The 26,468-nt window shown below is 43.6% G+C and overlaps 1 protein-coding gene across 2 annotated transcripts in view; it reads right to left on the reverse strand.

The window, feature by feature from the left end:
* Nucleotides 1-22,234, reverse strand: part of reln (reelin) — a gene marked incomplete at its 5' end in the record, with an annotated part of 88,675 nt that extends 66,441 nt beyond the window's left edge. For both annotated transcript variants that reach the window (XM_083974039.1, XM_083974038.1), the window contains 2 exons: nucleotides 2,766-2,873; nucleotides 21,982-22,234. In XM_083974039.1, coding sequence (XP_083830165.1) covers nucleotides 2,766-2,873; nucleotides 21,982-22,234 — 361 coding nt within the window. The remainder of the gene's footprint in view (nucleotides 1-2,765; nucleotides 2,874-21,981) is intronic.
* Between the last annotated feature and the right edge of the window lie 4,234 nt (nucleotides 22,235-26,468).

The raw sequence follows: 26,468 nt of genomic DNA on the forward strand, positions 1-26,468 counted from the left end.
AAAGCAGTAAAAAAAAGTCGGTCTCTCACAGCTTCACGTTTTTATTACAAATGTAGTTTGACGTGCATTGTTATTTAGAAGGAGTGGGAGCCAATAAAATGCTCACTTTTCTGTCTCCAAATTGTGGTGTCTGTTAGGTCGTCCACATAAGTGCATGTGACAGAATGACAGGAAAAAAAGAAGACAACTAGTGATAGAGCATGTGTATTTACATGCAGCGTGGTCATGCACAATGTACATGCGCTGGTGTTATGAATTTTCCATAAAAAGAGTGGAGTGAAGAGTGGCACAGAAGGCCAAGAGGAATTGTCTCTTTAGAGGCAGGCGTGCAGTCATCCTGTCTGCTAGCTGCCACAGCTCCGACCACACCAACCTCAAGACATCCCCATCACACAGTGTACAAACACCAACCTCTCTGGCTCCACAGGCCCCTGCCTTTATCTGTTTATTCCATTTCCTTTTCCTCCGTTTGAAACCACTCCTGAATGTCTGTCTATCCATTTCTCTGTGTTAGTCTCTACAATCAATCCAACAAAAATAAAAACTCCACTGACATAACATTTATCCCCTCTTTTTTTAACTTAACATTATCTTGTGATTTCAATCTTCAAAAACATTCAACTGTCTTCATTTACCACTGCTTCCCTCCCTGTGTGTGCAGTCATGTGGTGAGGTCTTCTTCTTCCATGTTGGAGTTTATGATGGTTCCCGCACTGATACATCTGTCAACCACATGTTCACCCACCCAGCCACCACATCAACAGCTGTACACAGCTGGGGTTAGTGTGTGTGCTCTTGAGTGAGAATGTGTATCTTAAATGAATTATATGTACTATATGTGCGCATGCATTTTGTTACCCATGTGTATTCGTGTCCCCTATGTGGCTCCATTGAAGGGGATTAGAACCACACCCTATCTTAGATACTCTACAGTAAACATCAGGCTCATAAAACTCCCTTGTGGAGTTGCATGACCCTCTTGTCTGTCACAACAATAGACATCAAGTGGCGTCTCATTCTATTATTTTTCCACTGCATTATCTTCAAAGCATTTTGTTCTTATGCACAGCAATGTCACTGGGTTTCCATGAGCTCAATGATGGAGCTCCCTCGCTCTGGGAGCATCCCTCCTAAGGCCTTCCAGAGCTGCAGAGCCTTCGATCCCCAGATGTGACACCCTGCCACAGAGTGTGGTCTGCAGGCCAGTGAGGCTGCTTACAGAAAATTCCTCATAAAAACCCCATCAACTTTAATAATTGTGCGGACAAATGAAGTAAAGGAAAACTCAAACTGTAATTTAGACAGCAGTCCCACTTCGGACATCAGGAAGACGACTATGGTGGCAGTAATAAATCATTCCTCTGTAAACAACATCGCATGTGTGTGTGCTCATAGCTGCATGAAGTCCCGAGGACCTGGGAGAGGATGCAGTAGAATCAGAGCAGAGAGGCAGAGATCTCTTCAGCTGAGTGACTGCGCTGTGAAACCTGGACAGCATCGCTGCTTAGCAGATTACACATACTGTAACGGAAGGCTTTGCAGACTTATTTAAACACACACCATGCGGAAACCCACAGTTCCACAAGCTGCTGCCTATCAGTCTGTGCAGCCCTACCCTTAAAACTTTTCACATTAATGAGAATGAAGCAAAGGTGACGCAATCCTTGCTTGGATGCCTCCCCAGTAAACAGTGCTGCCAAGAGTGAAGAGCTGCTCTGGCTGGGGTGAAGTCAGCGTCTGAAGAACAGTGGAGTTAGTCAGGATAAGTGAGCCCGCTGGGCTGCAGTTCTGGGCCAGTAGCCCCGTTCTCTGAGGAGTTCTTTATGGCTGGTCCATTGCCCCAAGAGAACCCCCACCCCTTCACACAGGGGCTCCATCCGCACACACTTAATCTGAGCCTAAAAATCCTTATTGTGTGTCAAAAAATGGGTCGCACTTATACTGACTTTAACTCAGTTGCATCCACTCTGCAATTAGACTTCATTTATACTGTAAAAACTGTTTTAAAACTTTACTAATTAATCTTATTAATTTATAGCACACTGTAAATGCATAGCCAGGAGTGAATTAAGATGCAGACAGTGCAAAGACTAAATGCTGATGATGTTAAGAAAATTGGGATTTGACGACTGCAATCCCAGTATATCAAATATCATGTGGGTCTGCAGATTTTACAGCAAACCAACAATAAAATGAAACACACCCTTATTTCCTTAACAGGAAAATACTGAGTTTAAAATATTAGATGAATAAAGTTTCACTTTTGTTATTTTAGGTACCGCCAAAACTGGACCACCTTTCCTGCAACTCAGCATTTGACCATCTGACCTGTTGAACATTAATATGGTCTTCATTGTTATCTCTGAGGCTGTTCCGAAGCCTGCTCCTTCCTTTCAGTTTTCAGTTTCTCTTCTCTCAAACATCAATGAAAACCCATATGGCTGAAAGTCATATGAAAACCCATATGGCTGAAAGTCATAGTCACATCATGCCGCTCCTCATCTATCACAGCCAGTCACAATGGGAATGGGGAAGTGGTCTGATAATCATTCTGGGAACGGATGTGGATCTCTGAGCTGTGCTGTGTTCACTGTTATACCCCATGGTCCCAGAACTGAGTTACTATTTAGAGCATCTAAGAGTTTGTTTGTTCTACAAGGCGAAACTAAGTTGAGCATTTAATGAGGAGCTTGTATTGGCACGGGGAGGCCAATGGTGAGTAAGCCACTCTAAACAGCCTACAGTGATATCTTGTGAATCCTTACCAAAGCCAAAAGCAGCTGGAGCAGGGATGGGAGCTGACTGGACTGGTGTAGAGGTGTAGAGGCCAGTCACCAGCAGACCGTCAAAGGATACACTGGTAGAGATGGTTACTGAGGAGAGAGAGAAAAGGAAACGATTTAACATTAGTGTTATTCTAAAGTTGTGTGATGTAGCAATTGCACAAACAACTGGTTCTGTCATAGCATCCAAGGCAAGATTAATTATTTCATAAATACATACATAACACTTATAAATACATACATAAATCACCATTCTTTGTTTTTTATATTGATACCTCACAAGAGGAGTGGGAAAAAAAAATTATGTGCCACTGATTAGGTGTCAGAGATTACAAGCACTAAGTCGTGTTCACACTTCATTTGCAGGCTGTGCAGATAATTAGTCAGTGTGATGTACATGCATGTGGACAGGAAGTCTGGAACTGTATACACAGGACTGCAGAGAGATCCCCTAACATCGTGCTGCTAATGAGCACAGAGCTCAGGTGTTCACACATGGAAATGTAAAGTGACCATTAACTGGGAAGTCAGTGACACCAAATGCCCTGCAGCAGGAGAGGAGCGGGAAGTGCACAGATGTGAAGGCAGGTGTTAAAGCAAAAGCATCCATGCCTCACACACACGCACGCACGCACACACACACACACACACACACACACACACACACACACACACACACACACACACACACACACACACACACACACACACACACACACACACACACACACACACACACACACACACACACACACACACACACACACACACACACACAGGGGCACAATTAAAGAGCCTGCTAAATGTGGGCTTGAGTCATGTTTAAAGTAGTTGAGCTACAAAAATAACAACATGATAACATCACCTTGCTTTCCACCTCACAGCCAGAGGCCCCAGAATGTAATCTAACTGATCTGGACAAATCACAGTGCTTTCATCAAAGCCCGTCTCTATTGACAACCATATTAGAAGAGAGTGATGAGCTAATTGGCTGTAACCCCGATAGCCTTGTTAAGCCTCTCTTCATCACAGGTCACCACAAACAGCAGAGGAAGAGAAAACTGCCAGTCTATTATCCAGCTGAACAGATCTACAGCTCAGTGTATCCAGCAGCAAGTTAACTATTGATCCACCCAGTAAACAAAGACCCTGAGTGACGGGACCACAGAGCCAGCTACATCACCGGAGGAAAAGAGCTTAGCCACTGGACTGCTTCCAGCCAGACAGATCAGAGCACAGGGGAACGGTCTGCGGCTCAAAAGGAAAACACACTCTCAAAAACTACACATTTTACACATGGAGGAATAAAATGCTTTGCATTTGGGAAATATGAAGGTATTGTTCTATCCTGACCCTGGAATCCCCCTGCTTTTGGGGGAAAACTAAATGCGAAAAGGAGGATACACCCTTGGCGTTGGTGTGTTTTTAGTAACAACAGCAACATGGTCTTGAGGCGTTGATTCTTCTGGGCTTGGTGTGTTTTCGATGAGGGAATCTGGGCCGAGCAGACTCCTTAGTGGTGCAGTCTGTCTGTCTGTCTGTCTGTCTGTCTGTCTGTCTGTCTGTCTGTCTGTCTGTCTGTCTGTCTGTGGTCCTCAAATAAAGCGCCTGGCATTTCTGTGTGTCTGAAAGTGTGTGTTCTGCATGTGGCTGCGTATATTGGACGTGCTACACCCTGTCTTAAGAGCCCAGCTCTCCTCCATATCAAAGCCTCAATAATTCATCCCACGACTCTCTTTATTGTCTCCAGATATTTCCTCCTCTACTCTACTGTCAGGGTTTATACAAAAAACCAGCTATGGCACTAATGCTGCATTTCACATGCGCTCTGCTCCATTACAGTATACAACAGTAAATTACATGCTTGTTAATCCTAATCTGCTCGCTGACATTGTTTACACACACTGTTCTGTCAGTTGCCCCTTGGAAATTTGCACATTTCCAAAATACAAAGTGGAATATGGTAAAATGCATCAACTACAGTTAAATTTAGTCTTCCATATCTGAAACAGAGTAACACTAACACAAGTCAGAGTGTTAGTGTTAACACAAAGTCATTGCACACTCTTTACCCCCTTCAGCTTCATCTTAATTGATAAACAATGAAAAAAGAAATATATTTATTATCAACCACACAAAAGAGTGAGCTGTTTGCAGTCACTATTGGTCCATTCACAATATTCTGTAACTGAAACATAGACCTAGTTTCAGTATCATTAGAGAATTAAATACCAAATATATTTTTCTTTTGTGAATGGCTCAAACAAAGACACTATGAGCAACAAGTCATTTCTCTGTACTCCTGTACTTACTCAGCTGTAAGCACTACCAAATTCTATCAGCGTGTACGACGTGTGTAGGACAGCGTATTATGAGAACGAGTTATTTTGCTTGGCAACAGAAGCATTATCATATTCACTCCATGTTGCTCAGTGCATCTCTTGCATCGCAATACCCACAGAATGCAGGGAAAAGGCCTTGTCATTCAAACAAGCAATTATCATGTTCATATTGTGTATACGTGTGCTCCTCTTTTGTGCTATTTTTTGCTCAGCAGAATACATTACCTACTCTACAAAGCAATTCCAGAGTGTGGTGAGACATGTTATCAGTATTTACATTATGTTGTATTGATCCAAGGCCGTGGCATGATGCAGTATTTAATGGAGTAATGTACTGGGTTTAATGCATTAAGTTGCGCCGGGTTTCACCATCCTCAGTTCACACAATACGCTAATTTCTACATTTCCACTGACCTGCATCACCAAGGTTACACACACTCCATTACACACTCACACAAAAGATTTTTTCTGCCTTCACCACGCTATTTCTTTCTTTATCCACAGCTCACCTTTCTTCCAGTCTCTCTCACACTCAGCTTCACTCCCATCTGAGAAATCATGGTTAAAAAAAAGCTCTCTCCTGCACTTTCCCCATCTACTCCCTTCTCATGCATTTTCTGCTCCCTTGCAGCAGTGTACCCGCGCTCTGTTTGATGTGGAGGTTGGGAGTAGGGGGAGCGGAGAGGAGGCAAAGCTGGGGGCACAAGGTTACAATCGGAAAAAAAAAAAAAAACAAGAGCAGGGTCGAAGAAGGATGGAGAGACAGGGAGTAGTGGAGTGGCCCACGGAGAGCCGCACTACCTGATCAATACAAATGCAAGATCTAAATTATTTAGACAGGCCTCTAACACCCCTCTCTCACTCGCTTGTGGAACGTATCAGACGGATGAGCCAATCAGATGAGATCAGATCAGATCCAATCACCTGTGGGGGTACTTCACACAAATACACACACAAACTCCCTCTATCACACACACATACGCACACACACACACACATCCAGATCTAAAGGAGGGGGCTCGCAGCCTTTGATGGTAGCCTTTAACATTCTTGTCCATACCTCATTTCTGAGTAGCGTTCACTTGGCCGAGGGGGATGAGGCGGGAGTGGGGGTGAACTTTATTACCAACACTCTCATCCAACACATTAGAAGGTTTTGTGTGTGACTATGTGTTTGTGTGTGCAAACTGCACTTTGTGTGATTTGTTAACGGGTAAATAAACCATGTGTTGGACTAGCGCGCTAAAGCTACGTGAAAGGAGCACTACAGGCTTTTCTTAGCAAATAGAATACACTCTATATCTCTTCAATGAGTAACTTTGAATGATATGCAGAATGGATGATGCAGAATATTTGGTTTACAAATCAAGCACGCATCTGCACAAACATTAAAATATACTTTAATTCGAGGGAAATATAACATATTTGTTTTAGATTACCAGGTTGGAGACAATTGATTGATTAGATGGTGGTAGGTCTAACTTCTGCAGGAAAAGTTCGGTGAAGTTCTTGTTGGATGAATGTGCATTGTTTTGCCAAAGGAATGTGACATTGACAGACAAGGCCAATCAAAGACATGCAAACATCCCAACCTGGGGGATTAATTTGTTACATGAATGCAGTATTTCTAGTGTTTACCTTGCAATCCATGCAAAAAATAAGTAGTTACCAACTTCTAACAGTTGTAAAATCCTGTCTGTGGGTGTTACAAACAATTATGGGGTGTTCAGGCTAATAAACTTTAAGCACATTAATCTCTTGTTCAAACTTGAGTTCCTGCAAGTGCACCTTTTGCAAAACACTCATTACGTTGCACACAAAACACTCATACCCACATGCACACGCTCATACTTGAACACACCACAGAGCACATCCCTTGGCCCTAAGCCAGCATGTAATATTAATGATGCAATGTGGTATGCCTCATTACAGACACACAACCGTGCTCCTACTCAACTATTGATGGGCCGGGGGCTTTCTTCACTTCTCTCGATCCACCAGGAGGAATGTTAAGGCACAAGGTATGAGCGTACCACACAGTGCAACAAAACACACGTTCTCAAAAGCAATACTGGCTTCACTGTCAAGTCTATCAGAGCTCGAGCTGAAACACAGAACAGACACGCACATAGTGAGGACTAATCGGTTATGGAAAATGAATCTTTTGCGAAAATCGGTTCTGTAGAAATAAGATCCAGAATAATTACCAGTAAATCGTAAATCTGTTTTCCATCTAGGATCATTAATGTGCAGATTATCGTGCCACTTGTTTTGTCCAACTCTGGGCTTACATTTGTTTAGTTAATATTTCAGCTTGGATTTCCCCAGACTTCTTCTGCCCACCTGGCAATCAAGAGGAACAACAGGATTGCATTAGGCTCCAGGTATTACCTGAGTGCATCTTGAATGCTGTAAAAGCATCCTCAACATGGGACAAACAAGGCACTGGAATACGACAGTGAATAGATGTTTAAAATTTCATAAGATCCTAGAGTACATTTTAAACTAGTCCCACAGAGGTATGCTGATGCCTTTAGAAATGAATGCACCTATTGGTAGAAACTAAGAGAATATGTTTCTTCTGGTTGTTTCTTTCTATATGGAGTGTGGGAGCCGCCATGATTGATAGATGGTTTTAGCCAATTCCTCAAACAAGAACCGATGAAAAACAGACCAAAGTGCTGCTCATGCTGGAAATTCTGAACTAATGTGAATGGCTCACTGTATGCTGGGTCAGTAATCATGTTAGGAACCTGAAAAATAGGGCCCAGTGGCATCCTAAAAGGAATGGTAATGTCTCCTTATGGTGTAGCAAAGCATGGTGGTGGACTGCGGTTGGCAACCCTTGGTGGCATGAGCTCATTCTTAGAAAACAGCACGTTGAGGGATTAGGCTGGCGCTGGACAGGAAGTCTGTGAGCTCTGAGAGAAGACCTGATTTACGTCGCAGCTTGGTCCGCTTGCATATAAGTCCCTGTGTGGTTGGCATGGCCTGAACAGCTCCTTTCTGCTCTTTGTGTACAAATACACCCACCCGTTTTCACCACACCTACATTCGTAACCTTTACTGTACTTACGCAAGTCTCAGAAAAACATTTAGAAAGTACCTACTGTAGGGCTGGAAAGACGTGACTACAACAAGCTATAAACTCAGAAAAGTAATTAGTGTAAGGCAAGAAGAAAGAGATGTGTGTTAACAGGCAGATTATCAATGAATTCCCCATTTTTTTCCTCCTAGTTGAACCAGGAGGATGGCCTTTTTGTTTCCAAATGGATGGAGGTTTTCCTGGCAACAACCTGGATAAAGATAACCGACCATCTGACCCATATCCCACTGGCAGACACACACGTGCCCCAGAGAGGACCAGGAAATGGAGGCCAGACCATGGGGAAGCTATAGTTCCATCTGTTTCCGTGGTCATGCCAGTGCCGGCGTGCCTCTTCACTCCGAGCTTCATGAAATGGTTCAAACCGTCAGTCACCTGAGCATGACACCATGAAGGATAGGTCACTGTTTCCTATGATAAGGACAGGAAGGGCTGGTCCTTTAGGCTGACAGCAAGCTTGCAGAATCTGCAGACAAACTGAACCCCACAAGCATGGATGCATCTCGACAGTTTTAGAAGATGGTGTGGGAAGTGAGTTTCTGCACATATATGTGTCATGCGGTGTTCTAGTCAGGTCTAAGAGGCATCATTCCATTGCGTAACCTTCTGGCACGATCCTGGCCTGCTGGCACTGCCATCTGCTGCTGTGAAACACGAGATCACAGACAACCTATAAGCCACTGAGCTTCTACAGGTCTGAACTACAACATCTCCACGATGATTTGTAAATGTCTGAATGAAAGCAATTTATCTCCTTAGACCGATTTTCAGGTCCTTTCATGGTCACTGCCACAGATCATAACATGCAGCCTGTTCTTGTTCTTGGTCCAATTTGCCTTGTTGAGGTTCTCCTCTGTTTACCACAGAGGGGAGCTGAAGCCTTTCTGCCCGCCTAACTTGGCTTCACCCCTGCAACAGCCGTGGAGAAAAACAGGAGTGAAGAGGCAGCTCTATCACAACCATCCTGTTCCTCACACATAATCTGCTTCACAATCACACTTCATTGTGCTGCTTTTATAAGATGCAATGTATGCAAGTCTGTTTACATTCGTATGTGCCTGTGTGTCACATGCTTGAACACGAGGAAGCACAGGTGTCTAAGTTATTCCACAAAAACACGAGCCTCACAGCATCTATTCCTAAGCTCCTTAAGTCTCCAGAGTATAAGAATTGAAAGTTTCGTAAGTAAGTGCTCTGGGGACACTTTCTGTCTTTTTGTTATGATTTTCAGCATTATTTGCATATGATCTTCAAGTAATCTACAAATAATATCATTCTCCACACAATGCACTATATATGCTTTTCATTCTGAGTTACAAGGCAAAAGGTTGACATTTGACTGATAAAAAAGGACACGAGCCCTGCAGGAAGGCATATCCACTAATCAGCTGGGCAAAATCAGTTATGACAGAGCATTTCTTCATAGTTGATAACTGAACATTGCATGTTCAGAAGAAGCACACCACATTGTGACAACTCAAAGGCTATTCTCTTTACCTGAGATTGGCTTTGATAGGGAATCATCTTTGTGAGCTTTCAGCATTATTCATGGGCTCATTGTACGAAAGCCTCAAACAGCACGCGGAAAATTAGGTTTGATAAGCTACAGTTCTGTTATTTTGAATTCGTCTTCATCAGTGTTGAAGAAGACTCGGTAGAATGAGGGGTGACAAGGTAAGACAGCACTGTAGGTGTTAAGAGTAAAAGACAGATAATCAGAGAGGTGAAGGTGTGAGCAACAGCATCCTGTATAATAACATTAAAAGTATTATGACATTTAATCTAAAAAACTTTCTGTATTAAAGGAATGTTACTCAGTGCAAGGCACATAAATTGGTGGTTACTGTGAAGGGTTATATTGAAACAGGGTTCAGAACACCATGATTTTTTCCCTCTGTCGCTTGGTGACTGCCAGGACTGGAGTGTGAGCTGTCCTTATGATCAACACCATGTGTTCTGCAGACAAAGAAATGGTTTCAGCCATCCAGGCCTGACAAGCATAGCATTGCCATCACTTATCAAAGCCAAGCTGAACATGCTAATACCATATCAAAAGCAAAGGTGTTTAACATGAGAACCATGACCCAGATAATATAAACGGTCTTCATGACAACTAACAAGGGTTACGGAGAAAAGTCGCCACAGCCTTCCTGAGGGAAAATCCTAGGAATGTAGGAAAACACTAAAACACCAGTCTGCCTCGAAACTGGGGTAAGTGCCAAACCACAGTTCCTTACACACAGCAGAGATGCACAACACAAAACCTCAGACACACACTATAGCAGTAAAAATCTATGGCCAGGTCAATGACATAAAACACATCTATCCATATGTGAGGAGAAACCTCAACACACGCTAACTTAGTTGCACAGGAACATGACCTACAAACACAAACAGCCAACCAGTAAACCAGCTGTGCAAGTACACACAGACAAAATGCAGACATTGGACATCGACCAAAACTGTTGCATAACTCACTTTCCATCTCACCTGCTCTTTTGGGAGCTCCCCTCATACGAACCAGGAAGGGGGTAATGAGGGCCAAGCTGTCAGCCACAGCCTATATAACCTCATTGCCTGCTATGTCCCTCTCAGGGACACCAGGCTACTTAGCCTATGTGACCTCCATCTCCTTCCCCACAGCTGGTCTGTCCCCCACCTCCCAGGAACCCCCAATCGGCCCACAACAAACCGCTTCACAGCGGAGCAAGCCATGACCGGAAGGCATCTGTCAAAACAAGGCCATGAAGACTTTGGACAAGGAAGAGCAGGGAGCTGTACAGACGTTCAGAGAGGGACAGATGCTCTTGTGACACCCTTTCTGTCCACTTTAACCTACAAATCCAAACGCTCAATAACCACATCATTCTAACCTAAGAAAGCAGATATTAAAAGTGGCATGCAGAGAGGGGATCGGCATGCTTACTGCATAACAGACACTCATAACAGTGCAATTATTTAGGTACGCTCAACATGCCTCTTACTTGGCCAAACCCAACATTAATTTGATCACTAGAGATCTGCAGCTCAGGCTATGATTTTAAAGCTTCCAAAGTCTCCCTGTACTGACGTTTTGGAAATTTTTCTCGTTGGCCATTATATAAAAAATCACTAATTGGTTATTTGAAAGAATTTAGTAACCTGATGAAATGGCAGGTATACTGCACAGGAGAATACAGTCTAAGCCTTTGTCTATCGTTGTTTTAGTCTGAATGTAGGCTATCATTGGCGATACACAATATACACTTCTGCACCCATTATAAGAGATGAATGTACCAAATCTAATAAAAGTCAGTGTCTTGGAGCCACCAAGTCTATGTTTTATTAAAATGACTCACAGTGTTTCTATTGAATTATTTCCAACTGAGATGAAATAGCCCAACAAAGTAAAATATAAATATTTTCATATGAACTTTTAAAAATATTATATTATCAAAAGACAGTCACTCCGTTTGTTTTTCTTTCCTGTGAATAACCATCCCTGTGTTTTTCAACATTGCATATTATTCACGGCTCACTAAGGCTTATGAGATAAAAGGGAATAAGTAAGCAAGTTAGCACCAGGTGCACCTGCCCTCCTCTTAGCCATCCTCATGGGCTGACACTTCAAACTGCAGTTTTTATCAGAGTATCAACCTGGACTTTTGAGCAGTTTCAACCTGAAGAGCAAAAGACATGATGCTCGTTTTATGTTGGACAGCAGTGTCAGTGTTTCAAAAAACACTTGCATACAGTATGCATTATTTTTTATTAAACAGCTATTACTTACATCTACTATATATGGAATATAGTAGCCTATATATTAGGGCTGTCAAAGTTAACGCATTAACGCATGCAATTAATCTGCTACCAGTGCAGTCGCATCGTAGACGTTTGTGTCGTTTACTTACCAATAATGAATATTATGCATAAGGTATTTTGTCTGGTCTCACTAAGATTTCTCAGAGTAGTTTGTCATTTCCATAAATGTATAATATTAGTATTTTAATCACAATTAATCACAGAGTAGTATTGCGATTGATCAAGTTAATGTTTTTAATTGTTTGACAGCCCTATAAAAAAAATGATCTGTTGAAAAAAAATAAAGTTCCTCCGTTATACATTATAGTAATGCTGTTACTACAGTATTCTGTTAATACTTTTAAAAATATGTTGCATGCAATTAGTCTGCTAATGAGCCCAGTTACCTGTGTCTGTATCATAATCACATCTGTACTCAGTTTGAATTCTTACTGTCCTAAAACATCTGGACACCTCTCCTTTTGCAAAGCCTGACAGCTGCTCTGCCTGTTAGCATCTTATTCCCTTGCATATGTGCATACAGGATCACACATGCACAGGCGCAAGCTGTCCAAACCATGTTCTCTCATTCACAGGTATAAAAGCTCTAATATGAACACTGGAACTACAAAGACGTTCACTTTACATCCTCGTGCTCAGCTGATTCTTCTGCAGCATCTCTTCCACACACACCTTCCCCTCTCACTCTAACTTTAAAGTGTACTGTATAGTAAAAGACAGAACAAGACACTAAAAATACATCTGGTACAATGTAGAAGTAGCATTTCTTTTCCTTCATTCAGAAAAGTGATACATTACATAATCATGAAACAAGTGTCAAAAGATTGGCTTGCTCAAATGACTTGCTATGGGTACAAAACAAATCCACTGATGTAATACAGTTCTCCTCTAAATTGAATAATTTGATGTTGAAAATATAAAATTGTAGAGAGATGTAGCTGAAATCCAACAGTACAACTGTTATTCAGCTGGTAAAATTGAATTCACTTCTCAGTTTAATGCAATCTGAGAGTTTGGCAAATTCTTTAAAGAACTCAAAGACGTCCTGGGAGCTGGACAGGAAGGCAGGATATTGTGCTTCACTATTTTGCTCTCCGCTCCCTGTGCTTTCTTGGCGTGAAAATTACAGATTATGGCCAACTAAGTGAAAAAGTACTGACATTAGTCAAAGTCTGACATGACTCCATGGCTTTTGGGTATAAATGTTTGGGTGGAAAGAGAGCAGCACAGTGGTGTGGCTGGGGCTGCATGGAGCAGAGGGGAAAGATTGATTTCTAATTAACAAGCTGGTTGCTGTAATGAAAGACTAGATGGTCTCTACTCATAGTGGATCAATGGGGAGCATTTCCCTTGACATCCAGTCTTAATCACAGCAGCTCAGCTTGGTAAGAATGCACTCATTGCCGTAATTAACACTGTCACGCTCCGTCCATCGCCCCTTTCTCATCCCATCTCTTCTCCGTCTTCACCTCTAGCTCAGAACTCTGCTTTCATTCCTTAGCACGACTCGCTCTACCACTCTGTCTCTGCTGCTGTCATGACATAGTGACACCTGCACAAATGTGTGGAGTCACTGACAAAGATATCATCATATTTATGATGAGAGTGTTCTATATCAGGATGGCACTATCATTTGGTATGTTTACAATCTGTAAGTGCTGCATTCATGTCTATCAGGGTATAATTTGATTGAAATGGCCCATGCTCATTCACAGGCCCAAGTTCACAGTCACATGCTTTTTTAAAAAAAAAAAACATGTACTTGATAGGGGTAAACTAGTTACAGGTACTTCTGCATCATGTCTGTTCTCACTCTAGCTCTCAAACACCTTTATCTGGGTTTAGTTTAGGGTTAGCTGTATTTGAGCAATTTCACTAAGAGATTGAAAAGAACTGTCATCTCCACCAGGGTCTATAGTAAAAGCTGCGTGATTAAGAGCAACTCTCATTTCATACTTTTGGTCCCTGTGAAAGGAAACACTGACCAGGTGATTGATGTCATCCCAGCCTCACATTCATTTCTGAGGAAAGATTAAAACTAAGGGCTGAATCAGTCATTAAGAGAACATTGTCCTTTCCATCAGATGGACATGTCCAGTCTCTACAGAGCAGAGGGAGCTGGAAAAGTGAAGTCTCACTTATTCTTCAGTCTAGACCTGTAGTGTTCTGAATTTCAGTGACTAGTCACCCGCTCCCTGAAAGACGGTACAATCAAACACCTAATCCACTGAGGTGTAAGATATACTGGTCCACTGGGTACTCTTTGGTTTATCTATCATGTTCACTGATGTCCCATTTCAAAGGGACAATAACTACTCATGATTTGTGAAAGGTAAAGGTAAGCTTGTATTTCCTTAAACTTTGCTGATAAAGGGAAAGAAGATAAATGTAGCTAATCTTTGTTGTCATCTGCTGAGAGAATATCTGTGGATAGTTTAATCCTGAGTCAGAGCTCGCTGATGATACGGAGGGGGGGTGGGGGTTGTATGAGGTTTGATATGTGGGATTTCACAACAGAGCATTAAGGGAATGAAATATTTTCAGGGGCCCTGTAAACACCAACCCCCTAAACCATGCTGCCACTTTGGGCAGGAATATGTTTGAGCTTGTGTGTGTGCACGGATGTGTAATCTGGCTTTGCCAGCCTGCTGTGTCTCTCTGGGCAGAGTGGGTCTGGTTGTTTGAAAGAAACTGATGCTGAATGGGGGTAGGGCTGGGGCTAATCCGCCTGTGCCACGCGTCGTGTGCCCAGCACCCAGCCAGTTGCACCATGCCGCCTCCTCTGTAGTGGGTCCATTGGAGCGCTACAAGGCCCCTCTGAATGCTATCAGCACAGACGACACACTGGCCCCCAAGCAGGGATTACTGTTCTCTCAATGAAGTCGCCAGAAGGAGGATCCAGCGCAAGAGGAGGAGAAGAAGGAGGAGGAGGTACACAATCCTCCAACAGGAGCTCCATTCTCTAAAAGGAAGAGGCCATCGGCAAAGCTGATACGCCAATCAGCGGTGGCTGGGAAACCACCCCATGAGAACAACATGTCCAGCGTGAAGGATAGGGAGCTGGGAAGATTTAAAAAGGATCCATCACTTTTCAAAATCCGGCTTAGAGCCACTTGGTACTCCTTAAGGACAATGAACACTGGCCCATTGTTATGAGGTAGATTGGGACGGGAGCATTAGCATGAGTTTGCATAGACAAACGGTGCTCTGAACGCAGTATGAAAACCTGGTGTTTGAGCTTTCTGAGAAGTAAAAAAAACAAAAAACAAAACTATGTTTACAACCTGTTTGTAAGTTAAAAGTAGACATCAAAGAAGCAGAGGTAAAGGAAAGGGGGGGAACTAATTATTTAAATAGATGGTGGAGGGGTGCCTCTCTTGTGTTTTCTATTAGAACACTGAGGCAGGAAATACAGTGTGGCTCACCCTGAGGGTCTAGAGTGTGTGGTGTGGGCTTGTTGAGCTGGTGTTCTGTTTCCCACTATGGTTTACCATAGAGAGTGATATATTTACAGTGATTGAAATACACGTTCTTCACCGTACTGAGTCTTCAGTCACACCAGAAATGAGAGCAAGTAACCAAGAGGAACTCAACCAAACGTTTTGTGCTTCAGGCATGGAAACACTCACAATGTCACAATCACTTGGGTAGTTTACATGTTGCCAAAGTTGTGTTCGAAGAGGAGTCTGTTCCTGTTTGTGCTGTCGGAAACTTAAACCTCCAGACAGCTGCAAGGGAACACAAGGGAAACACAACAAGCGTGCACTTACTAGGACAGCGGGAGTATAGCATCTGCACACCCAAGCTTGTATTATCAACAGAGAGGCACTCCAAATCAGGCAAACCCCCAACAGGCAAGCACACACTCCAACGTCCTGAAAATACTTACGCCCACTTGTCTGCCCACTTATGAAAGTTACTGAAAACAAAACTCACATTTGCTTGTTAAGAGCTTTCTTGTTTTGGCTGGAAAACGAACCCGTTGAGGAAATTGAAAATAAAAAATGTAAGAGCTCCTTGCCGCTTGCCCAGATAAGACTGGCACAGGCACACACTTCTGCCTGGCGTTGATCCAGTGGCTGCCTTCATTTTTAGCTCTTTCTACCACACCTGGCACCATGCTGCCATCATCCTGGCAAAGGCTAACAATGTCACTGTTATCTGAGGCGATTCGCCGTGCTCCGATGCAGTAAATCAATTTTTCATAAATGTAACATATAGGTGGCATGTGGCCCATCTCGACTGTCACAGCTTCAAATTCTCCACAGCTGCTGGAGCTCAATGATTCTTTACGAGAAATTACAAAGGTAGAGACAGAAAATCAGTCCGTCACTGTCAGCTTGTTGTGGCGTCATTACATCGTCATAGATTTGTACAGTATGGTAATATAGAGCATGTTCCTGTGAAAACACCTTGACCCACTCATTTAGCACCTGACAGGAGGAAAATACCAACCTCCTGTTCGTGTTATCATGTCACATCCTGGTGTAACATTGTCACAAAGGATTGGAATAGCCTGCTGATCAGGACGTTTGTGTTTAGCCAGTGGAACATCTGACCTGTCTCTGTGTCATGATGGATCACCCACTAAGAACTGAGTGCTGCGTGCATGGCCAAGCGTGCATGTGTGACAAAGGGAAGATTCCCAATGAATATCCATTCTCATTTCTCGCCCATCTGCTCCCTCATATATAGGAAACTGGCATATCTCAGTGAATACAAAGCTCTTTAAATGGTTCATCATTCAATGTCCACAGAGACAGAACATCCAAACACACCCAGCAAGCCCATACAAACACTAATACACTTGACACACTTCTCTCTACACAGTGAAGTGACCTATTCAGACAAAGCAGCAGGAGGCAGAGGGTCTGAAGAGCTGTAAAGCTAATGAAAGCACGGGTCAGGACCACTTGTAAGTGCTAGCTCTATCCGCGTGTTGCTTTTCCTTTGCTCATAAGAGAGTCCTATTAAACCATTAGCCCCGATCCCCTCTACTCTGTCCTCACTCTTGCCTCGTTTACAGTGCTGCTGCTCCCCTAAACTGGAGGTCTGCACGAAAACTAGGCCAGTCTTTTGATGGTTCACTGACCAATGCTTGCTGCACCGTAAGAAATATCTTAAGAGTTTTCCTGGTCTTTTTAAATATATAAATGTAAAACAGAAGATCTGAGATGAACAGAGAAGTAAGGACCGGTAGGCTGCTGGACAGGAGGAGCAGGGACACCGACCAAATCTAATCACTCCGCAGCAACAGAGCTCCGAGCAATGCAGCACTGACAAGTAGCGGTCGGAGGTCAGAATGCAGACCCTCAGAGGTTAAGTGCTGCAGGAGGTGATGATGACATCCAACGGGCTGCTTAGGTCACAGCAGACTGATGCCATTTTGGCATTCAATCTAAAGACAAAGATGGCTGTGAGCGCCTCCTGTGAAAGGCTTAAAGATTTGCCCTCTGTTTCCATGACGCCTTGGTGTGGCTTTACTGATATGACCCGGTGTAGGATAAGATAATATCTGCTTTACTACCAAGGCCTTGTGTCTGTGACCTTCACTTTAACATGGCCGACTTGTTGTTGTACAGGCATCAGTCAACAGCACACTCGCAGAAAAGAAGTCCCCCCAACCACGACAAGTAATCAACTTCACAGATAGATAATGGCCTTCCTCCCATTGCAAGGCGCAGTGAGTTGTTTCTGGTGGTTGGCAGGAGAGCTGCTGAAGTAATTCACAATGTCTAATCTGATAGGTTATCATGGGAAGAGCTGATGGCATTTTGTGGGGATGAATTTATCTCAAAGTTCCCATTAAGAATGTCATTTAGTGGCGACGTCCAAATCTCCTTGAAATGTTGATTGTTTCTCAGGCCTCTTCAATCATTTGCACATGAAAAGGTCCATGAAACGAGGACTGCAGTAGAGACCATTGACAGATTAGCAATGGCCATTTCAGCCCTGCACTGTCAACTACTTCTCCAAGGCGCTCTCTTGTTTTACCCTGTCACTTTCCCTTGCACCACTGTTTCGCCTCCTGTTTTCCATTGTTGCAGCGTGGTAGAGACACACTGAATATTGTTCGGTTTTCAGTAGTTGGTATAGGAACAATGGATATAGTGAGAGAGAGAGAGAGAGAGAGAGAGAGAGAGAGAGAGAGAGAGAGAGAGAGAGAGAGAGAGAGAGAAAGAGAGCGAGAGAGAGAGCTACCAACCTGAACCTGCATGCCTCAGTAGGGACTTGTGTGAGTGGCTCATTCAGTGCTTGACACTGACACCAGTAACCCTGCACACGGAAACTCACAAAAACTCCACACTACATGCAAATGTAAATCCTGACTGCACAAGCACAAACTCAAGTTCTTCCCTCTTAAAACAACTGACAAACTGACAAATTGACACCAGACAAACAATGTATTCTTCTGGCCAAACATGTGTACTGTGCTTGAAACCGCTGGTATGACAAACACAACTGTAGCTTTTATCTATCGTGCCTAACCATCATTACGCAGTTGATTGAAATTGAAAGGGGAAAAAATAGTACAAATTCCTTGACATACAAAGACACTCAATCAATCTCACTGGCCCCATTTCTGCTCCTGCACCTCCATTTCTGCAGCTATTCTCCACTGACTTACAGAGGACACCGCACTGCTGTTCCTTTCCCTCACCGATCTTTTCCATTGTGCTTTCTAATCTGGCTGCACGACACAGTAGAATGATGTCCCTCTCTTCTCATGATTTAAATCCAGTGTGCTCTACTGGAAAGGCCATGTTTTCTGATACTAAAACAGTCTGCTTAGAGGAATTTCGCCTCTTCCTCTTCTCCCGCTGCTGTGTCACCGTCCTGTCTTGAGCGCTGCTGTTCATCAGCGAAATGAACACAGCAAAGCAGGGAGACAAGAAACAACAGGGATGGAAAAACAACACTTTCTGATTAACTGTGTTTAGAGACAGGGCTCTGGGTTATGTATTGTGATGTTGCTTCCTATAAACATGTGGTTGCTGTATGGAGAACATCTTGCATTCCCACAGCAGTGTTAAAAGAGGTCAGACACAAAATGAAAGAAAAACGCTTAGACATTACTGAACTAAAGAACTGCTTCCTGAGTGTAGCAAAAGCGGTTCAAAAGGGTCATTTGATTATTTAGAGGACAGGCTCAAATCCCAGAGTGACCTTACTTCTTTCTGCTTCTCTCTCTCTGAAAGATAAGGCTATATGTGGGCAGTATGCGAGTGTGTGCGAGTGACACTTGGTTTCCATTTGTCTAGTACAAGGATTGACCCGAGAGCTTGAATGCAAGCACACAAAACTCTACAAATCTTTTCATTTCTCCTCTTTCCGTTTCCCAGCAGTTCAGGGTGCCTCTACAGTATTTCTGTTTTCATTTTGTCTACCATGACCCTGCCAATACACCCACCCTCTCAAACATTTCACGCAGAGAGTAACACAACCTCTCTTGGTCATTTCATTCTGATAGCTAAACGCAGGCATCTTGTCTCACATACAGTACACACACAAAGTATGCTGGCTGCCTACACATGGTCTTATCACTCAAAAGCAACAGAAGCGAGAGGCGGTGAGGTCAGATCAGAAACCCAATTACTGTACGACAAATTGGCCACACAGAGTCTTACTCTTGCTAAACACTGAATGCTGAGGTGTTTTTTTGAGGTGCTCACCTCCTGTCTCTTTCATACTGTAGGGGTCATCTGTCTTTTATTTTTCTTACTTTCCCTCTTTCCACCGGCAACCTCTCTCTCCTTCGCACTCTTTCTTCAGTTTGCTTTTCTACAGCCCTTCAACCGCACGGCCAGCATCTCTAATGCCTTCCGCCCACCATTTCCACATGCAGCTCTTTCAGTGGTTAGATCACAAGTTGCTTTTAGAAGATTAAACCAAATGTAATCCAGAACTAAGGCCTAGAGAGCACATAAAATCAATGAGGAATAAACAATTGACCAAAGCATATGAAAGAAGTATGCTGAAATACAAAAGTTCCTGTGCAGAAATAAACAGAAAATGTTCCCAAAAACACTTCCCTGGCCCCTTTTCTACACATCACCAGAAGATGATATTGAACAGTTTTTGTGTATCGTTCAGTTTTCAGTAGAGCAGGCAGACACATTTGCACCCTTAATCCCAGTCTGTATATCTCGCACACAATTCCTGTCACAATGAAGCAGGCAGCGGCCGTGGTGAGAACATGTAAGGATTCATGTAACCATTAAGGTTTGAGAGGATGAGACAGAGGTGGGGGGAGACGGCAGAAACCGGGATTACTCCTGATTGCACAACTAAGGACACAACCAGCCATGTATCACTTGCTGACTTCCCATTTATCCGCCCATCCCCAAGCAAACTCAGTCAAAACCCCAGAAATTTAACAATGAGCTATCATCATGTGCCAAAACATGGGATGGAGGAAAAAAAAAAGTGAGCAGCTTGGAACCCTGTCATTTTTTTTTCGTGCAAGCCCCGCTGCTGGTATCTTATCAGCTCAATCCTCTCATCGTCATTTAAATCTCCCCCTACTCCATCCGATCCCAGCCGTGGCCCTATTTAAATCTCTCCCTCCTCCCAGTCCACCACATTTCTAATGCTAATTATTTAAACCTCTTCGTGCACTCTATCCCTCCCATCCACCAGCTAGTTATTCAAATCTCTCCCCACCCGCTCTCCCTACAAGCCCAGCCCCAGTTAAAAGGTGCTTGACTGAAGGGTTGATCTAGGCTGTTGTTTTCAGGCAGAGGATAATATTGCTTCTTCCAGACTCCTCTCCTTTCCTGCCCTCTTTTCCTGGCCTTCTCATATCTATTATTTTTTCTTCCTATATACAATTACACCGCTGCTCATATCCTTTTTGAAATCAAGAGGTTTATTTTCTCTGATAATGGAATACAGTTGTTAAAGTAAGAACAGAGTAATAAATCAACTGTTTTTGCCATATCAAATTAGGCAGATTCAACAGAGACCGGGCTAGGAAAAGATATGGGCAAAATTTATGTACACAAGATATGTGTGTATTTAGGAAGCTAGATATAACCTGATTGTGTATACATCCAACTCATAGGACAGGATAGCTGCATGGGAATGTGACCTTAGTCGGTCTGTGGTGGCCTGTGTGGGTCACTGTCCTCAGTGTTAAGTGAGTGGCGAGAGTGAGTGACACTGTTTGGGGGGTCAGAGTGGATCTTTTTTCCAGGACCAGGTGCCAGGACATCAGTGTGGGAAAGGAAACATTAATCTATGTCTCCTCTTATACTCTAGGTTTCCTGATTGAAATCTTTATTTCTATCAGTCAGAGAATTCTCTTTCTATGGCGCTCTGTTTGTCCGTTCGCACTTGCAGTTTTCGCACTCTCACTCTCATTCAGTTGGAGGGATCTCACTGTTAGTCCTGTGGAGAAGCCACCTACACATGGAGCATCAGGAGCACAGCTCAGTAAAACACCAAAGCCGCTCATAGCACTGAACAGGAGTCCCACTCAGCATCACTACTTATAACAGTTACATAAATGCTGGTTTCCAACAACAGCCACCCCACACAAACCGCACACTCCCATATGCACACACTATAGCAACACATCATGTGTGAAGCAAAGCACCTGCAAGAAAATGAATCCAATCACATGTGCTTGTTTAATTTAGGTGTACGTTTAATATCTTGACTGTAATGTATCCCCTGCATATTTTTTAAAAATTGCATGATTTAGCAATATGTGTTCGTTTGGAAAATATATACAATTTCAAAGTGAAAGTCTTTCGCAAAAGAAAAGCAGTTTTAAAACACAAGTTGTGTTCTCGCCGCCAAATTTACATTCACATCATCTGAAAACACTTGTTTTGTGTTATTCTTCACTGATAAACAAACTGGTGAAACAATAGACACCATTCTCTTCAGCATGCAGTGAAAAAGAAAGAAAAGGAAAAGTGGACACCGTAGTGGGTGTGCTCACCTTGGTACTCCTGTCCAGGGGTGTAGGCAGTGGGGCTGCCCGTAATTTGGAGGGTGAGTAGCACCTCTCCCCCACCTTCTGCCACCCCGGCTCCCTCCAGCTCCCCATGGTGGGTGCACAGGAAGAAGAAGGGGTTGAAACGGGGGTAGAAGCTTGCGGGGGGCGCCCCGAAATCCATGCTGCTGCTCCCCAAGACTAGGGCCAGCAGGGCACAGCCTAAGGCACCCCCGAAAGAGGCCTGCACCACGGCCATCTGCCCTCACCAGGCGAGGGGCTGGGGAGTGGAGGTGGGTGAAGAGGTGAGGAGAGAGATGAGTGGGAGCAAAGGAAGGCACAGGTAGAGTCCCAGAGGAGAGGACAGCTCTTGGAGTCCACGGATGAGTCGAAAGTCCAAAAGTGCGTGCCTGTGTCTGTGTGTGTTTGTATGTGTGAGATTAATGTGTGTGAGTGTGTGGGCTTGGTTGTGAGAGAGAACTGTGGAGCTCTGTTCTTCTGCTTCTCTCCCTGTCCTACCTTCACTCTCGGGGAGTTCAGAGCTTCGCCTGTGCTGTCCTGCTCCGGCGTTTAAATACCTCACCCCCTCCCTCTGTTTCCCTCTCTCCTCCCACCCTCCCTCCCTCCCTCCCTCTCTGTGTCTCTCTTTCGCTCTAACACCAGCTCCACGCGTGCTGTATGCACTCTATGAGACGGCCTCCCTCCTCTCTCTCATCCAGCTCTTCTCTCCTCCCTTTTCTCTCTCTGCCAGTCTATCACTCTGTCTTTTTCCTTAATCTCTTTCTCCACCTCTCCTCTCTCCTCCTCTTTACCTCTCACTAAACCACTGTGTTACTCCACATTGCACTCTTGTATCCCTCTCATGAGACCTTGGCTGTCTTATCTCTATGCATCTGTTAGTTTCTTCATCCCTAACCAGCCCTCTGACAGATCCCTTTCACTCTCCTCTCTTTCCTTTGTCTTTTTGCCCATCCACCAGACTGTCTCCTCCTCTCCCACCCACTATCACACCTCCTTTCTCCCTCCCTCTTCCGTTCTCTTCACCTCCCTCTCCTTCCCTGTTTCTGCTTCTCTCTCTGTGCCTCTTCCCCTCCCCTCTTTCGATCTCCCTCTCCCTCTTTTTCCAACCCTGTGCCGCTCAGTCTCTCCTCTTGTCTTCAGCAGCACTCAGATTTGTTTTTCTTCTTCACTACTGTTGCTTTTTTCATGGCTTTTCCATCAGAATCTCCTTTTCCACAGGATTCTCCAACTTTTTTTCCCTTGTCAGAGTCCCCCCCCCCTCCTCCACCCTGCCCCTGTGCGCCACCTCTCTGCTCCAGATTAACCCACCACTACACTGAAGACACCAGCAGTAATGCTGCTTTCTACCCCCACCCCCCACCTCACCCTCTGCTCACCAAATGATGGATAAGTGTTTCTCTAACACTCGCACATTCCCTCTCTCATCATCTACTTTTTCATTCAAGAATAAATACGAAAAGCACACGCACACACAAATCTTCACTCCTCACACTTTTCAGCTACACACTCCCTCCACGTCTCTCTCTTTTTCTGCTCATCCATTTCTTACTGTGTGTAAGTGATACACTACCACCCCCCCTCGATTATTCTCTCAGCAGACCTTGAGGATATAAAAAGATTAATTTTCCAAGTGCATCACAAACACACAAATGTTCCCAGTGGCTATACAATACCTTCCATGGTACAAGGCCAAAAAGAAAAACCACATTAAATAAATTATTACTCTTTAGGAGGGGGGCCTCAAAGAACTTGCTGTTAACACCATCGAGTGTCTCTTCTGGTCTTTCTCTTTAGCTGCCTGCTGGGTTTGTGTGGTTAAGTGCCTATTACAGACATAAACACTCCTAAGCCAGCAAGCTGCACACACACTGTCAGTCGCTTCACGTCCAAACAGCCTGACTGACCCACAGCAGGACAGCGCAGCCAGGCCGGCATGGCCAGATGCTTTCACAGTCTAAACCCCGGATCGCACATACACACAAGCAGATACACACACACACACACACAAGCAAAACGTGTGTGTGCGCTATTATTTACAACTAAATGCAGTGCATTCACTGTATCTCATCTCATTTCTTGCGTGTCCTCGCTTTGATGTGAGGAAAGATTTATATTTGGCTCAAGTGAAGTCATTCACCTGCCAGGCCAGCTGCTGCTCCCAGGCCAGCTCTAGTCAGCATGTTTATCCACACAGAAATACAGACGTCCAAGAGAGGCTGGACAAAAAGAAAAATATTACGCAACTTTAAAGGGGAACTGCTCTCCCTTTGGCGAGTCCTGTGTCTATCTATGGTGGCCAGTCTGATCAGTAGTTACTGACAAATAAAGAGACACACAACATTACAATACATTTACTGAAGGTCTGGTTTGAAGAAAAGAACTCAATTCTGTACTCTGTCAGCTTAGAAACAAAACTCTGTGTGTGCTCTCCTGATCATCTTTACAGTCTTTCACAATTTATTCTCCACTGAGAACACTTTATGTCTGATGAAATCCATTTTCATCCATGGCAACTATACAGCAACAACTTTCTCCTAAAATCTTAAAGAACCAAGTCATCACAGTTGCTCAAGCATTTCCTTTTAATCATAGAGGCTATAGTAACACCATGACCAAGCAGTGTATGGTGGTCCGACTGGCACTAACTTTTCAGAAACAGAGTGTGTCCTCCCTAGCTGCTTTATGAGGTCAGCGAAGTGGACCAGACTGCTGAGACTGGAGTGTGAGGTCAGAGGTTATCTCAGCCCTCCTCTGCTGTTCCTCTCAACCAGTTCACAGCCACCCTGCTTCAGCCCCTCATTGCCTTAATTAAGTACTTTTAATTAATCTAACTGCATTAACTCACCGGTGAGACTTCTTAAAGAGCTTAAGTCCTTATGTGAAGCTTCGATAGCCTTCCACTCTGTAAATGTTGCCATACTATGGTTACAGCCTCGAGTCCTCACTGAAGAAATATACCTCTTAACTTTCAGGTCTTGACTTGAAGTCTGCGTTAAACTTGTGTATTTTACATAAGTTGATAATCTCAGCAAGAAGTTCCTTATCAGCCCAATAAAGGCCATGCTGCCCCAAGAAAAACCTTTGTGATCTGCATCCTTGTGACATCCCTCCGACTCTGCCACGACTGTACCTGGTAGGTCACTGGGAACAGGGAGCCCAGGCCATGCTTACTCAAAGCTCCAGAAGGTCTTTGGTTCCTGTCACAGTGTCAACAAAGATGTTCCGATACCATCTTTCCTTCTGTGATAACCAGTCTGATACGTGAACATCTCAGGTGTAAATCTTCAAATAAATACAACAACTCTTGTTGTCCTGATGCCAGTGCCACCCCTCAAAATTAAAGCCATACTGTACATGTGCTTTTTTACTGATGGGACTTTTCAGTACAATGTAGCCAAATTGCTGACATTTTGCTAATGGCTAACATTACACTTTCTACTGGAAATCAAGTCTTCCTCACTATACTACTGTACAACAGCAGTTCCTGTTGGCTATACTTCCTGTATTTGTTGTTATAAAGCAGCTAAGAAGAATTATTTTATCGCCTTATAACCTGTTGGTCAAGTACACACTGGATAGGCTCCTGAGATCTGGAGGTAGAAGCCCCCTCACTATTCCAAGTATACGGTCTAGATCAGCTCACGGTGCTTTTAGTCACTACAGTCAAAGTCTATGGGACCTTACCATCAGATCACATCATTATCCACTTTCACACGCAGGTTAAAAACACAAGATTTTAGCTAGATGTGTGTGTGGTTTAAATCAGCTACACTCTCTTATGTCATTTATTTGCTCTTGTGTCTTTGTTGTGTTAAAATTGCTCTTATCTAAGCACACTGAGCTACGCTGGTCACATGAAATGTGCTATACGGATACATTTGACTCGACTAGATGTGAATCATGGGATCTATTATAATATAATACATCCATGGTGTGAAACTATAAAGTGCACAGACATCAGTGTTTAGACAGCATCTGAAGCATTTCTGGTATTGGTATCAGCACACCTAGTAGCAGCTGAAGTAACTGCTAGGGAACATCAGCAGTGATGAAACGTTCAAGTTGGAGGAGAACGCTGTCTGGGCTTGGATATGTCAGGGATCACCTTTATGGGCTTATATTTGTCTCATTAATACGCACAGAGGGTGATCTACAAATATTTGGCTAACCTGCGTCGTCAGCCCGGGGGAGAAAACGACCTGCGTTGTTCATCATTTCAATGTCAAATATTTATTTATTAATATAAATGTGGTGATTAAAGCAGAAGTAAGTGATATATTTGTGTTAATATAAGTCTTAAATAGTTATATCTTCCGACAGCAATCACTTACATAGAGTGTTTGGTCTGAAACACGGGTCTGTCAGTCACTCTGCTCTGCTCTGAGCCGAAGAGAAAACATTTATCGTATCCTACAGTTTTTATCCAATGAGGAGAGAGAACGGCATGCAGGGCTGTGTGTGCAGCCAAGGGA

The sequence above is a fragment of the Trachurus trachurus genome (genome assembly GCF_905171665.1).
Source record: "Trachurus trachurus genome assembly, chromosome: 6".
NCBI classification, from domain to species: Eukaryota; Metazoa; Chordata; class Actinopteri; order Carangiformes; family Carangidae; genus Trachurus; species Trachurus trachurus.